Source organism: Conger conger, chromosome 7, assembly GCF_963514075.1.
Source record: "Conger conger chromosome 7, fConCon1.1, whole genome shotgun sequence".
In the NCBI taxonomy this organism is placed as follows: domain Eukaryota; kingdom Metazoa; phylum Chordata; class Actinopteri; order Anguilliformes; family Congridae; genus Conger; species Conger conger.
This window is the reverse complement of record NC_083766.1, coordinates 62,951,320-62,966,241: the sequence shown is the minus strand read 5'-3', so window position 1 is coordinate 62,966,241 and position 14,922 is coordinate 62,951,320. Positions and strand designations below refer to the sequence as shown.

The following is a 14,922-nucleotide window of genomic DNA, read 5'->3' as shown; positions in this document are numbered from 1 at the left end:
AAACGTTTATGTGATATCATCTCTGGTGAAAAGGTTTGAGCTATGCTTAAAGATGCACACACTTGCTTAGACCTGGAGACTGTTAACAGCCAAATACAATCACCTTTTACAGTTTGTATATCTACTCTTCAGAAGAAAAACATTAAAAGAATGAAGTTTAATAATTTCATGAAGTCTCCATCGTTTTTGAAAACAGGCAATGAAGCAGGCAGCCTGGAGCCTGTTAGTGTATCCACTAGACTGCTTCTCTTCCCGCGTAAGAAATGTTCAGCAAAATGGCAAGAACATTAAATAAACGGTTTGTCTGTGGCTTTGTGCAGGCTGGAGGCGTGCACTGTGTTGTGGGTCTGTTGTCTTTATAGGGAACACTAATTAGAATCAGAAACCCTGTTTGGAGTTTTGCATTTTGTATTGAATCTGTGGGGAGAAACTTTGAAAGCAAGTATGAGGTTTAAACCTGTGACGATGTCCAGTCTTGTTGTTTGTTCCACAGAGAGGTTACATTTAAACTGTCCTGATTATCTGGCATAGTTTTGTTTTTCAGATTTTTCACACAATGTGAAAACAAGGGGGTCTGATAACCATAAGTTAACCTGCTCAACCCTGTTCCTGGATATCTACCGTCCTGTAGGTTTTCACTCCAACCCTAACAAAGCAGACCTCATTCAACAGCTAGAGCAGGGCTGCCCAACCTTGTTCCTGGATATCTACCGTCCTGTAGGTTTTCACTCCAACCCAAACAAAGCTCACCTCATTCAACAGCTAGAGCAGGGCTGCCCAACCTTGTTCCTGGATATCTACCGTCCTGTAGGTTTTCACTCCAACCCTAACAAAGCACACCTCATTCAACAGCTAGAGCAGGGCTGCCCAACCCTGTTCCTGGAGATCTACCGTCCTGTAGGTTTTCACTCCAACCCTAACAAAGCACACCTCACTCAACAGCTAGCGGTCTCGCTGAGCTACTATTTATTATAATTAGGTGTGCCAAATTAGGGTTGGAGTGACAACCTACAGGTTGGGCATCCCTGGTATACAGCATTTAATTCTAATTAATTTAGAGTTTCTACATCATATGCCTACATTACATTGCATTACAGGCATTTAGCAGACGCTCTTATCCAGAGCGACGTACAATGAAGTGCAGATCAAACATACATGCATACATACACACACACACACATACATACACACACATACACACACACACACACACATACACACATGCATACATACATCGAACACGTACATAAGGTCTCTCCACCCTGGTTAGTTGCAGCGTGGACACGCAGGGCGAAAACATCCCATCTGAAAGTGACGAAGCAGTGTCAGATGCGTGACAGTGTAAATGTAGCCAATAAGAGGATTTGTAATTGTGGTGTATGTGTGTTAAACTACTGACACAGATATCTAACTGACAATCTTATTGAAAGAAAAGGATATGAGCAGAGGAATACAAATTACTATTAAAAAGTTATAATGATTATAATAATGAAAATAAGAACAGTACAAAGCTGTAGTAAATTAATAATAATCACAGGTAATGCTGATAATAATGAACTGCTGTATAAAAAAATGTTTTGTATATTATTCTGTGCACAACCCATTAAAGATTTAAACTGTTTGAAAGTCTCCAGTCAGAGAAATAATTTTCATTTCCACTGTATTTACTTACTTATTTATTTATTTGTTATACAACCACTGAGTGCATTATATTTCAGTTAATCTAGATGAAAAACAGCCATGCAGTGCATGTTGTTCATCTTGCTAAATTAAAAATCCTTACCCGGCCAAACAATCCTTAAAACGGATCGGCTCCTGTTGTGCACCCCTGGCCTATACAACGTTTATTTCTGTCGGTCTGAAAGATGTCAACTCTACATTCTGCACACTGCACCTGGTTGGCGCACGCGTGGGAGAACTTGCAGGAGCCATGCGTGAAGCTCATCGGTCAGTGCGTTTGCGACTAAATATGTGTGATTTAAAATGTACATTCACCAGCGCCTTTTTAAATGAAATGGTCGTAACTTAGGTCTGACAATGCCAGCAATATCATATCTGTGCCCTTTGCCCGTTGTTTTTTTCCGTTTGTCTGTGTGTCTGTGCATCTGTCTGTGTCCTGCGTTTTGTCTTTTGTATCCCACTTTGCTTTTCGTAGTTCTGTTTTCTGTTCATTCGTTTCACCTGCTCAGTTTTGTATTTAAGCCCACCTGTTTGCTCTTTTCCTTGGCTAGTTTGTCTCTTCCTGTTTCTGCCCTTGTTTATTCCTTTACCACGGTTCTAGCTGTATTTTCTGACCCGGTTTCTCTGTCTGATTTTCTGTGCATTTATTATTTTTTATACTTTCTAGTTTTGACGTTTGCCCGGTTTTGGACTCCCGTGTTTTTTGGACTTTGTGTTTGTACTTTGGCCTGTGTGGACTGCCTTCCTGTTTTTGAACTCTGCCTATCTGCTGACGACTCTTCTCATCACCCTGCATGCATCTGTCTGCCTGGATTACGACCATTGCCTGTTGCTGGATCACGCGTTGGATCTGCCCTTTGTTAATAAAGCCTGTCATGTTCTTATCCTGTCTGCGCACGGTTCTTCTGTCCCATGCCCTGACAAGCCAGCTGATTCACTGCTGATTAACTTGTGATTTATTATTTTTGTTTTCCCCAGCCATTTTTGCAGTCATTTTTGTTCGCGGCGCACTACCTTCTCAAACTAACTACCATTCGTGGCAAACAGAAATAAATGTTTGCCATCTTGAACGCACGTCTGTTCCGCAATCGCGCGCAATAACGTTTATTACCCGCAGAACGACTTGCTGTAGTTCCTGGAAATCGCCAGCAGTGGGAACCCAAGACAAGGGCTTCTCGAGTGTGTTTGGCCATAAACTGAATGAGATAGGGAAAATGCTCCCGACAGCTACCAGAGCTTAATTAACCCTTGAGGTACTATCTTAGAGTAGATAATATATACAGTATAAGGCTTATCATTTTCGGAGTTTCTCTATTTATTTAAAAATCCGGGAATTTCCATTCAATCAAGTTTAACAATGAAAGCAATACTACTAACTGTTCTAACTATACACTATTTTATGACACCATTGTTTTAGCAAAAACGGCTCCTAATTTTAGAACGTGTGGTGACAAAACAATCATGGGAGGCCTCAACTTCTATGCACTTTAGAACTTCACAGAAGACACGAATCGGGCTAAAATTGGTATTGTTTCACGGTGTTACTTTTTCCTGCTGTCTCCGAACCGTCACCTAGTTGGGAGAGCGAACCACTACTCCTTTTCGATTCCAGGGCCGAAGCTGCGAATTATGTAATACCCAACTTAAAGACTTAATTGGTTTCGGCTGCAGAAACGAAGACAGCTGAGCCATTTGCTTCCTTTATTGCACCGAAAATAATTACATTACTACGGGCTTTTCTGCGCGGCCATGATCGCTTTCAAAACGCCACGCAACAACTAAAAACGCACACGGACCAATCAGAACACTCAAAACAGAAACAACCCCCATGATTCCCACTCTTAAAGCTGCATACCCTCATTTACCGACAACGGCAATGATCCGGAGAACCAAATCGCTTTTAATTCCAAAAATATTTCAAAGGAGAAACATCATTGAGAAAATGAAAACATCCGGGCAAAAATCGGTTTAATCCGAACTGTACTTTTTATTTTTTGATCCGGGAACTCTTCGGGGTAAGTCGGTTAAAACTGACTATGATGAGCGACTTCATATACCTTGGTCAGGATGGAAATGACAGGACAGTAAATGGCGCCACCCAGTGGTTCAGTAAAGGTACACACACAAGCACGTACTGAACAAACACACACTCTGCAGAGATGAGGCTAATCACGCAAGTTCGTTTTCCATAGCTTACCCAACACACAGCAGTCTGGAGTGATTCCACTGGTGTATTTATTACACTCAACTCATTACACACACACCAGTGTACTTACAATACCACCATATACCACAGGAATTACTCAGCATTAGCATTTTGAGGTTATATCAAAGAAATTAAATTGCATTTATTTTTCAAATAATTTAGTTTTTGTTTAATCTGCAAATATTTTTATAAACCTGCTCAGAAGTGACTAAATGAAGCCCTGTTATTTCAGTGGATGTTTACCCACAATCCCTCAGTGCTATTTTTCACTCACAGACACCTTCAGTGGACAGATCTGCATCCTGTGAGGAGACGGACCAAAGAATGGAAACAGTCTCTCAGTGAAGGAGTGTTTAAAAGTGTAGAGAGGAGTGTTGTCACTGGGGTCAAAGAATGACACCTCTCCCCTGTCCCAGTCCAGCTGCACTCTGACCCTCTGGAGTTTCCTCTTCACAGTGAGGACTGTAGGTGGGGAGGTCAGGGCTGTGTATTTCCCACTCCTGTTCTGCTCAATACCCCACACTCCTTCTGCTGAGCTCGGATCCACATCCCCTTTCCTGCTGAAGGACTCTTTGACCACACCCACCTCACAGTCCCCTCCCCCCACTTCTACATCCCAGCAGTGTCTCCCTGAGCTGAATCCCTCAGAGCCCAGCACCCAACACCACCAATCAAATCTCTCTGGATTATCAGGAACCTGCTGTCTCTCACGACTGTATCTCACACTGGTCAGATCCTCAGACAGTGAGAGTTTGGGATGTGCTGTGTTTGGGTCCAGAGTCACAGGAGCTGAAGGGACAGAGAATGAGATGTCAGCACTGATCTGCACAAAGGGAAACCGTCAGACACAATGGGCTCCTACTGATATAAACTGGGTTTCACAAGAACAACATTATAGCCTCAGATACATGTGTGAGAGAAACACCAGAACTGAAGGATAATATTTCATAAATCACACATTGTACAATCCTTGTAAGAGGGAGCAAAGCCTGTCAGTGTTTGTGTGTATGTGTATGTGTATACCAATGTAGCTCCTGTCCTTCCCCTTAAATACAGTATCACCCTTAAAATAGCATTTTATTATGAGCATCAGTGAGATTAAGGACTGGTGCTCAGTCTCTTCACTCCAGGGCTCTTAAACCAATATGACTCTGACTGGCTTCATCAGCTTGTGGAAAGGATGCTGAAGATTCCCCCTGTACAGTGACAATGTGGAGCTCCCTGCCCCCAGTACTCACTGTATTGAACAGTCCCCAGCATCTTCTCCCACACTCTGTACTTCAGATTGCCCAGGTGCTTGGCCACATCAATCAGCACTCCTGAGACCTTCTCTGGATCCCCCAGTGTGCACTGGGCTCTGCAATAATATTCAGGAGTCACTTGTGCTGTGGGCGTGCTTTCATTACCATAGAAGATTATCAGCAGCAACATCAGATCTTCATTCTGTAAGAAAATGGCTCCATCCCTCCCAGCGTTCTGCCACACAGCCCCACTGAGAGACACACACTCACAGCCCCACTGAGAAACACACACTCACAGCCCCACTGAGAGACACACACTCACAGCCCCACTGAGAAACACACACTAACAGCCCCACTGAGAGACACACAGAGCCCCACTGAGGGACAAACACTCACAACCCCACTGAGAGACACACACTCACAGCCCCACTGAGAGACACACACTCACAGCCCCACTGAGAGACACACACTCACAGCCCCACTGAGAGACACACACTCACAGCCCCACTGAGAGACACACACTCACAGCCCCATTGAGGGACACACACTATATTAGAGGCAAATATTAATTTAATAACTTTAATATTTTTAAATGTTCCCTTCATATGTAGTCATTACTAAACTGCAGTAATTATTACAGAGAGAGGCATTTCAAACACATTCCACAGTACCTCACTGTTAGAACACTACAGAGCTAATAAACGACTTTTCATATTTAAACTGATGAGAGAGGATGGAGTTTGCTGACCTGTTTTGTGTGTCCTTGTAGCTCTGAAATAAGGAGAGTGAATTATTCTCACTGTAGTCCATACTCAGTCCATTAATACTGTGTTAGAGACCACATATCTGATTGTAGACTACTGAACATGCTTTAGATATGACACAGAAAAATAAATGTGCTGCTTTAACATGGTTATACATGTGTACAGAGTGGTTGTAGCAGGTTGATGATAAAAAGGAGACTATACTTATCTGGCTTGATAAAGCTTTGAAGAGATTTGATGATATTTGCAAGTTAACAAGAAAAGGTGCTTAAGAGAATACTGTAACAATGAATGTTTGCGAGCATTAACAGCAGTTTGTATAGAGTCCTACAGACACAGAGTGAACAGGTCTTACCTGCAGGAATGAGACGTCTTCAGCTCCCAGCTCCTGTTCTATGGCTCTGATTTGTTCTGAAAGGGATGATATCTCTTCTGTCATCTTCTCAATCTTCTCCTTCATCATCTGACTCTTCTGCTCCTCTTCCTCCCTTAGTGCAGTGATCCTGACTGCCTCTTCCTCTTTTAGGAACTGCTGAAGTTTCTCAAATTCCATCTTTATCTGTCTCTCTGTGTGCTGGGCCTGGCTCTGGAATAAACATTATTCACCATCATTTCAGCACAATCCATTGCTGCATTTTCAACACTGTGATTTAAAGACCTCAGTACAGTACCTTGATGTGCTCTGCTGTTTGATCACAGGTTAGTTTCACTGCATTAAAGGCTTCTAGCTTCTTCTGCAGTGGAGCTAGTGCAGTCCTGAGTTTCTCCTGGAAAGAAATGACAGAGTCCACACTTTACTGAGGAACCAGACCCACAGTAAACTTCAATACCTACACAGACAGCACAAGAGCCCCTGCTCAGACAGAGGGGAGCCAGAATAGAGACTTAGATCACAGCTTGAGTAAAAACACTGTGCTCACTGAGACACATATCAGTGCCCTGCCTCTATGACAGGACATGCCAGGTAAACAGGTGTGACTGCAGAAAGTTACAAAACTTATACACTCTATTTTTTTGTGAAAATTCCATTCAAAAAAATGAAAATGTTTAATTTACGATACAGCACAATAAGGCATGAACTTTGACCCCTACTGTCCCATGCTGAGCACTGCTCCCTAACACAGCTCTGAGAATGTCTCCACACTCCTGCCCCTCCCCCCTGTCTCTCTCTGTCAGTCATGTGACACATAGTTAGGAGCTCAAACTGCAGTCAGGCCTGAGAACTAAAATGGTTCCTCTTTGGAACTACAGCAAATACTTCATTATTGAATTATTAATATTCAATAAAAATTATTGAATATTAATAATGAATAATTAATAAAATAATTTTTTTTCATTATGTTTTGAGTTGAGCTGCTTGATAAGCTTCACCAAGCGCACCACAAAACCAACTTTTTCATAATCCAAATCATTTTCATTCACCAAGAATATACAAATGAAATTTGTTAAATAAAAACTTCATTCTGTTTACAAGCAAATAATAATTAAACAATTAAAGTTTCAATTCTGTTTTCAAACAGCTACCTTTACGTTTCTGCAGCCTCTATAAAACTGGTCAAGGTTTGTGGTTTTCATGTTTTTCTGAAGTTTTCACAAACAAAGCAGTATTTGATCCACCAAACTTGTTTGCAGTTTCGAGAATCATTTATTTACTTACTTTAGATTTCAGCACAGCCTCCTCCATTGGACAGAAGTTGTGATTTCTGTGTGATCCTGTTAAACAGTCGACACAAAGGCGTTCATAATCATCCAGACAGAAGAGTTTGAGTTTCTCACTGTGCAGACTGCAGAGCACTTCAGATCCTGCTTCAGCTCTCTGACTTCTCTCCTTTAAGAACATCTCAATGGCCTTCCTCAGAGACAGGTTACAGGGAAGTTCGTCCTCAGAAGATCTTCTCCTGCAAACTGGGCACTCCTGAGATCCCTTCTCATCCCAGTACTGCTGCAGACAGGCTTTACAGAAGCTGTGACTGCAACTCAGGACAACAGGATCCCTGAAGATTTCAGAGCACACAGGACAGGAGAGCTCCTCTTACAGGAGAGAAGATGCAGACCTCATTCTGTCTCCGTCTCTTCTGAGCTTCTGCTAAAAATGTTGCTTAGTTTCACTTTTCTTCACTGCCAGGGGCGTCACCAAACTTTGAATACATTTGGGGCTGAGCCCAAGTAATCTGAGGCAGAGCCAAAGTCATTTTGGGCTGATTGTAGAGGGAAATTTTCTAAATCCTGACTTTTGTATGTTTTATAAATCCTACAATGTATAAGTTTGCATAAACTGTGTTTTTATACATTAAGACAGCGTGCCAAACTGCTGAGCTGGAACATTCAGACTGCAGCTTGTGGCAAGTTGATAAGGGGAGGCTGTTTACGAGAAAAGATAAGGTATGATATCAAGCCCTGACTTCTGTGTATTTAATGCGCTCACACCAACCCAGCCCCCTGATGAGCAATCAATATTACATTAATTGTGTTTGGCAGATGCTCTTATCCAGAGTGACGTACAGTTGATAAGACTAAGCAGGAGACAATCCTCACCTGGAGCAATGTAGGGTTAAGGGTCTTGTTGATGGGCCCAACGGCTGTGCGGATCTTATTGTGGCTACACCGGGGATCGAACCACCAACCTTGGGGGAGTCATGTCCCTTAACCACTACGCGACAGGGCACCACAATAGGATACGCAATATGATACACATACCCTTTGGGAGTAAACATCTTTAGAAATCTTAAACATTGTACCTTGGACAAGACTGGTGCTTAGACAGCTTAAAACTCTGTCATGTGTTCAGCGAAGAGACAGGTAAAAAAGGGACGGCCCTCTGTTGCATTTTGGGGGAAAGTGTCAGTGAGCACATACCCCCAATTCTTTATTGGCTTGCAAGCGACGAATAAAGTCTTAAAATACTCTGATTGTGTTGAACCGGGTTCTTCACCCTCTACTGAAATAGGAAAAAGAGGATATTTCCACAACATGAGCCAAAGTCATGAGCTGGGAATTTAACAGGTTAAATTACTGTAATGTTTATCAGTCTGTATGCATAAATATAATAAACAAGGAGCCTGATGACAGTAGATTGGATTGAGAGACTTATTTGTATAACCATTTAAGCAGTACCTCTTGCTATACCTCACCGATCTGCTATACCTGACCCGTCTGCTCTACCTCACCGATCTGCTATACCTGACTTATCTGCCCTGGGAGTTCCTGGGTGTATGTTATGGGAGTGTGTGGTGCGTTTGTCTGCATGACCTTAGTGTGTGTAATGTGCGGTTTGGGTGTGTGTCTATACACTATTTTATGATACCATTGTTTTAGTAACAAGGGATCCTTATTTTATAACGTGTGGGGTGACAAAAAAAGCATGAAGGACCTTAACTTCTATGCATTTTAGAACTTCACAGATGACATGAATCAGGCTAAAATTGGTATTGTTTCACGGTGTTACTTCTTCCTGTTCCTGTAGTTGGAGACACAGGGGAACCAAACCACTATTCCTTTTGCATTCCAGGGTGTGGGGTGTGAATCAGTCTGTTGATCATTACAACGCTCCTAATGATTACTCTACACTATTTTAATTTGAATCTGCCTCTCCCTTTCAGGTTTTCAACAGAGGGTTCATTTTTATAGTGGACTCTACTCTTCAGCAAACTTATTAGGCAATCCTGCCAAGTTCACGTCATCATATTTATTATCATAGTCCGGTTCTCTTTTGGACTGTTCGAGTCTGAAACAGTCCGACAATCGTCAGCCCGGTGATCAGGATGCCGGCCCAGCCAGAGAACCACCTCCCCAGGCCTCCTAGCCAATCACTGGTCCCTGCTCCGTCCTGCATCTTTTCAGCCAATTAGTGGTCCCTGCTCCTTCCTGCATCTTTTCAGACGTCTTCTTCAGAACTGCGTCCAGTCCCTCTCCATCCCCTGTAGGGCTGGGAATGTAAATACAACACTGCTCCCCCAACATTACACAGACTCCACCGCAGCACACGTTGGGCACGTGCAGTTTAACCTCTCCTGTTGTTTATCCCACACCTTCATTTCTGGCCCTGTTTGGAAGGCCTCACATTTACTCCACATATGAGGGTGTGGAACTATAGGCAAAGGCTTTATCACAAATTGAGGCCCACTACACACCAGGCAGTCACCTGTGGGATGGTGTGCCAGTGTTGTTTTGTTAACCCACCGGTACCAATCACTGCTCGCAGCTGCTCTTTTATGATAATCAGTTACCTGTTTTGGAATGGGCTTGTGGTGCTCCTCTGTTATTACGCACAGTAAGCCTGTTATCAGCACTATTCCCACAGCCAGCCCTGCAGCTGCTGTTCTCTTAAAGGTTGTTCATTTCATTTTAGCTAGTGGGCAGCGACTAATCCCAAGAACTGTTGTTGTTTTCTTCACCGGGTTTGAGACGGATGATACCTGTTGTATTCACCCCCCTTTGTAACCGGTCTTCAGTTCTTAGATGTCTGCTTGTCCCTCTGTTACTGCTGTGTTTGCCTTTTTACAGTGAGTGAGGTGCACCCAGGAAGATCTTTCAGCAATTCTTCCTGCTGTGGGTGTGGTCAACAACACCACCACCCAGTCTCCTGGTCTCACCACTGGATCGTCTTCTGGTTCTACTGGCTTCTGTGGGGGTGAGACAGAACTGATAACAGTTTTTCTTGTTCTAACATTGCCCTCATGTGGTCTACCAGGGTCTGGTCATCTGCTGGTTTCTTTATCTTTCCAAATATGGGCATAATCTATGGCTTCCCATATACTATCTGGAATGGGGAGAGACCTCTCTGTCCTTTCAGAATTCTCATGCTTAATGGTACCAGGGAGAGACAGTGAGTCCAATTCTTCCCCGTCTCTTGCATCATTTTGCGCCATTTCCCTTTGATAGTGCCATTTGTTCTTTCCACCAGTCCTGCTGACTGAGGGTGATAGGCACAGTGGTTTTTGAGTTCTATGTCCAATTGCTTACCAATATGTGCAATGACCGTGTTTACAAATTCTGGTCCGTTGTCACTTTATAATCTTTGCGACACTTCGTGCCTTGGAATCATTTCCCTGCACAATGCTTTTGCCACTATTATGGTCTGCATGTGCTGCAGGGAAAATTTCCACCCATCCTGAATATGGGCAAATCATCACCAAGCAATATTTCTTGCCTTCGCTTGGCATAAGGGAGATGAAATCCATCATCCAAAACTGGAATGGATATTCAGCTCCTGGGATCTTGCCACTTTTTACAAACATTTTGTGAGTAAGTTGTATATCTGAATGCTGTAAACACTTCTCTGACTTGGTCTACCATCACTCCTTTTGAGACATGGGTCTTCCCATGACTCAATTCAGAAACCAAGTCAATTAAATTTCTTGGAAGTACTGGTTTACCCTCTGGGCCCAGTATCCAGTATCTTTGTGGAATTTACAGTTATGTTTCTCCCACAATCTTTTTTTCTGGTTCTAGTGTTTGTCTTCGCATATCCTGTCATTTTTCCAGATCCGAATCAATTTTTTGTTCTGTTGTATGTGCCATTACAGAGATTGTGTGTTTTGCTGCTTCATCAGCCTTTTTGTTGCCCAGCGATACCATATCTTGTTTCCCTGTGTGTGCCGCACATTTTATAATGGCCAATTGTTTCGGGAATTGCAGTGCGTCTATTAGTGCCAATATCAGTTCTTTGTGTTGTGTTGGTTTTCCTGTGGAGGTCACCATGCCTGTTTCTCCACTGCCCTGCAAACACATGACATGTGGAGTGTGTGTACTGGCTGTCCGTAAGCCAATTTGCATGCTAAAAAACGCCCTAAACCGAAACCCATTCATTTCAATGGTAGTCCTAAACCACTACGATATATTTTCGGCCACCGCGTGGACCGCAACGGAGCCGTGGCGCTGTTTCGCGTTTTACACCGGAGCCAATGAGAAGACGAGAAGTCGATCAGGAGATTTGCTAGGAGACTTATGAAGCAATTCCCTCTTTTCTCAAAAAACTATAAACACAATCACAAACAAACACAAAACACTACTATGATAATCTAGGCCTTTTGCATTTCCAGTGTTACACTACATACTGTACATTCAGTAGCCTGTTGTAAACTGTTATGTTTTCAAACTCAAATATAAAACACAGAAATACAAGAATATAATTCTTTTCTATTCTGAAATCCTGTATACATCTCAGGCGGCATGGACGGTGCAGTGGGTAGCACTGCCGCCTCACAGCAAGGAGGTCCTGGGTTCGAATCCCCGTCGGCCAGGGCCCCCTCTGTGCGGAGTTTGCATGTTCTCCCTGTGTCTGCGTGGGTTTCCTCCAGGTACTCCGGTTTCCTCCCACAGTCCAAAGACATGCAGGTTAGGCTGATTGGAGAGTCCAAATTGCCCGTAGGTATGAGTGTGTGAGTGAATGGTGTGTGTGCCCTGCGATGGACTGGCAACCTGTCCCGGGTGTATACTGTAAAGAAAAAGAAAATTAGGCTGCATCCTGTCTTTCGTTTCTGTCTGGCCACAGGACCTCATTGACATCACAGGCAATGTTCTCCCAGACCAAGAAGCAGGGAAAGTATCGCCTGGCATGACGAATCCAGCCCTGATATGCTTCAGCAGCTGTACGAATCCAGCCCTGATATGCTTCAGCAGCTGTATGAATCCAGCCCTGATATGCTTCACCAGCTGTATGAATCCAGCTGATATGCTTCAGCAGCTATACGAATCCAGCCCTGATTTGCTTCAGCAGCTGTATGAATCCAGCCGATATGCTTCAGCAGCTGTACGAATCCAGCCCTGATATGCTTCAGCAGCTGTACGAATCCAGCCCTGATATGCTTCAGCAGCTGTACGAATCCAGCCCTGATATGCTTCAGCAGCTATACGAATCCAGCCCTGATATGCTTCAGCAGCTGTATGAATCCAGCCCTGATATGCTTCAGCAGCTGTACGAATCCAGCCCTGATGCTTCAGCAGCTGTATGAATCCAGCCCTGATATGCTTCAGCAGCTATACGAATCCAGCCCTGATATGCTTCAGCAGCTATACGAATCCAGCCCTGATATGCTTCAGCCGCTGTATGAATCCAGCCCTGATATGCTTCAGCAGCTGTATGAATCCAGCCCTGATATGCTTCAGCAGCTGTATGAATCCAGCCCTGATGCTTCAGCAGCTGTATGAATCCAGCCGATATGCTTCAGCAGCTGTATGAATCCAGCCCTGATATGCTTCAGCAGCTGTATGAATCCAACCCTGATATGCTTCAGCAGCTGTATGAATCCAGCCGATATGCTTCAGCAGCTATACGAATCCAGCCCTGATATGCTTCAGCAGCTATACGAATCCAGCCCTGATGCTTCAGCAGCTGTATGAATCCAGCCCTGATATGCTTCAGCAGCTATACGAATCCAGCCCTGATGCTTCAGCAGCTGTATGAATCCAGCCCTGATATGCTTCAGCAGCTGTATGAATGCAGCCCTGATATGCTTCAGCAGCTGTATGAATCCAGCAATGATATACTTCAGCAGCTGTATGAATGCAGCCCTGATATGCTTCAGCAGCTGTATGAATCCAGCCGATATGCTTCAGCAGCTATACGAATCCAGCCCTGATATGCTTCAGCAGCTATACGAATCCAGCCCTGATATGCTTCAGCCGCTGTATGAATCCAGCCCTGATATGCTTCAGCAGCTGTATGAATCCAGCCCTGATATGCTTCAGCAGCTGTATGAATGCAGCCCTGATATGCTTCAGCCGCTGGATGAATCCAGCCCTGATATGCTTCAGCAGCTGAATGAATCCAGTCCTGATATGCTTCAGCAGCTGTATGAATCCAGCCCTGATATGCTTCAGCAGCTGTATGAATCCAGCCCTGATATGCTTCAGCAGCTGTATGAATCCAGCCCTGATGCTTCAGCAGCTGTATGAATCCAGCCGATATGCTTCAGCAGCTGTATGAATGCAGCCCTGATATGCTTCAGCAGCTGTATGAATCCAGCAATGATATACTTCAGCAGCTGTATGAATGCAGCCCTGATATGCTTCAGCAGCTGTATGAATCCAGCCGATATGCTTCAGCAGCTATACGAATCCAGCCCTGATATGCTTCAGCAGCTATACGAATCCAGCCCTGATATGCTTCAGCCGCTGTATGAATCCAGCCCTGATATGCTTCAGCAGCTGTATGAATCCAGCCCTGATATGCTTCAGCAGCTGTATGAATGCAGCCCTGATATGCTTCAGCCGCTGGATGAATCCAGCCCTGATATGCTTCAGCAGCTGAATGAATCCAGTCCTGATATGCTTCAGCAGCTGTATGAATCCAGCCCTGATATGCTTCAGCAGCTGTATGAATCCAGCCCTGATATGCTTCAGCAGCTGTATGAATCCAGCCCTGATGCTTCAGCAGCTGTATGAATCCAGCCGATATGCTTCAGCAGCTGTATGAATCCAGCCCTGATATGCTTCAGCAGCTGTATGAATCCAACCCTGATATGCTTCAGCAGCTGTATGAATCCAGCCGATATGCTTCAGCAGCTATACGAATCCAGCCCTGATATGCTTCAGCAGCTATACGAATCCAGCCCTGATATGCTTCAGCCGCTGTATGAATCCAGCCCTGATATGCTTCAGCAGCTGTATGAATCCAGCCCTGATATGCTTCAGCAGCTGTATGAATGCAGCCCTGATATGCTTCAGCAGCTGTATGAATCCAGCCCTGATATGCTTCAGCAGCTGTATGAATGCAGCCCTGATATGCTTCAGCAGCTGTATGAATCCAGCCGATATGCTTCAGCAGCTATACGAATCCAGCCCTGATATGCTTCAGCAGCTATACGAATCCAGCCCTGATATGCTTCAGCAGCTGAATGAATCCAGCCCTGATATGCTTCAGCCGCTGGATGAATCCAGCCCTGATATGCTTCAGCAGCTGAATGAATCCAGTCCTGATATGCTTCAGCAGCTATACGAATCCAGCCCTGATATGCTTCAGCAGCTGAATGAATCCAGCCCTGATATGCTTCAGCAGCTGTATGAATCCAGCCCTGATATGCTTCAGCAG

At 44.1% G+C, this 14,922-nt stretch overlaps 1 protein-coding gene and 1 long non-coding RNA gene across 2 annotated transcripts in view; one reads left to right on the top strand and one right to left on the bottom strand.

Moving 5' to 3' along the window:
- LOC133133796 (uncharacterized) overlaps positions 1-1,629 on the top strand; it is a 3,491-nt gene extending 1,862 nt beyond the window's left edge. The window contains exon 2 of the long non-coding RNA XR_009709211.1: positions 1-1,629. This exon is cut by the window's left edge and continues 464 nt beyond it. This is a non-coding gene — a long non-coding RNA (uncharacterized LOC133133796).
- Positions 1,630-3,647: 2,018 nt separating this feature from the next.
- Positions 3,648-6,640, bottom strand: LOC133133966 (zinc-binding protein A33-like). Its single transcript, XM_061250288.1, has 5 exons — positions 6,563-6,640; positions 6,247-6,477; positions 5,876-5,898; positions 5,125-5,243; positions 3,648-4,675 (listed from the first exon to the last, which is right to left on the bottom strand). Exons 2-5 carry the CDS (start codon positions 6,442-6,444, stop codon positions 4,146-4,148), a joined length of 870 nt encoding a protein of 289 aa, XP_061106272.1. The 5' UTR covers positions 6,445-6,477; positions 6,563-6,640; the 3' UTR covers positions 3,648-4,145.
- Between the last annotated feature and the right edge of the window lie 8,282 nt (positions 6,641-14,922).

What these genes read in the sequence shown, in the direction of transcription:
- LOC133133966 (XM_061250288.1), bottom strand. Translation starts at nt 6,444, where the DNA reads ATGGAATTTGAGAAACTTCAGCAGTTCCTAAAAGAGGAAGAGGCAGTC. An exon ending in AAGACGTCTCATTCCTGCAG is followed by an intron (nt 5,899 to 6,246) that starts GTAAGACCTGTT and finishes TCCTTATTTCAG; the next exon opens with AGCTACAAGGACACACAAAA. An exon ending in TACAAGGACACACAAAACAG is followed by an intron (nt 5,244 to 5,875) that starts GTCAGCAAACTC and finishes ATATTATTGCAG; the next exon opens with AGCCCAGTGCACACTGGGGG.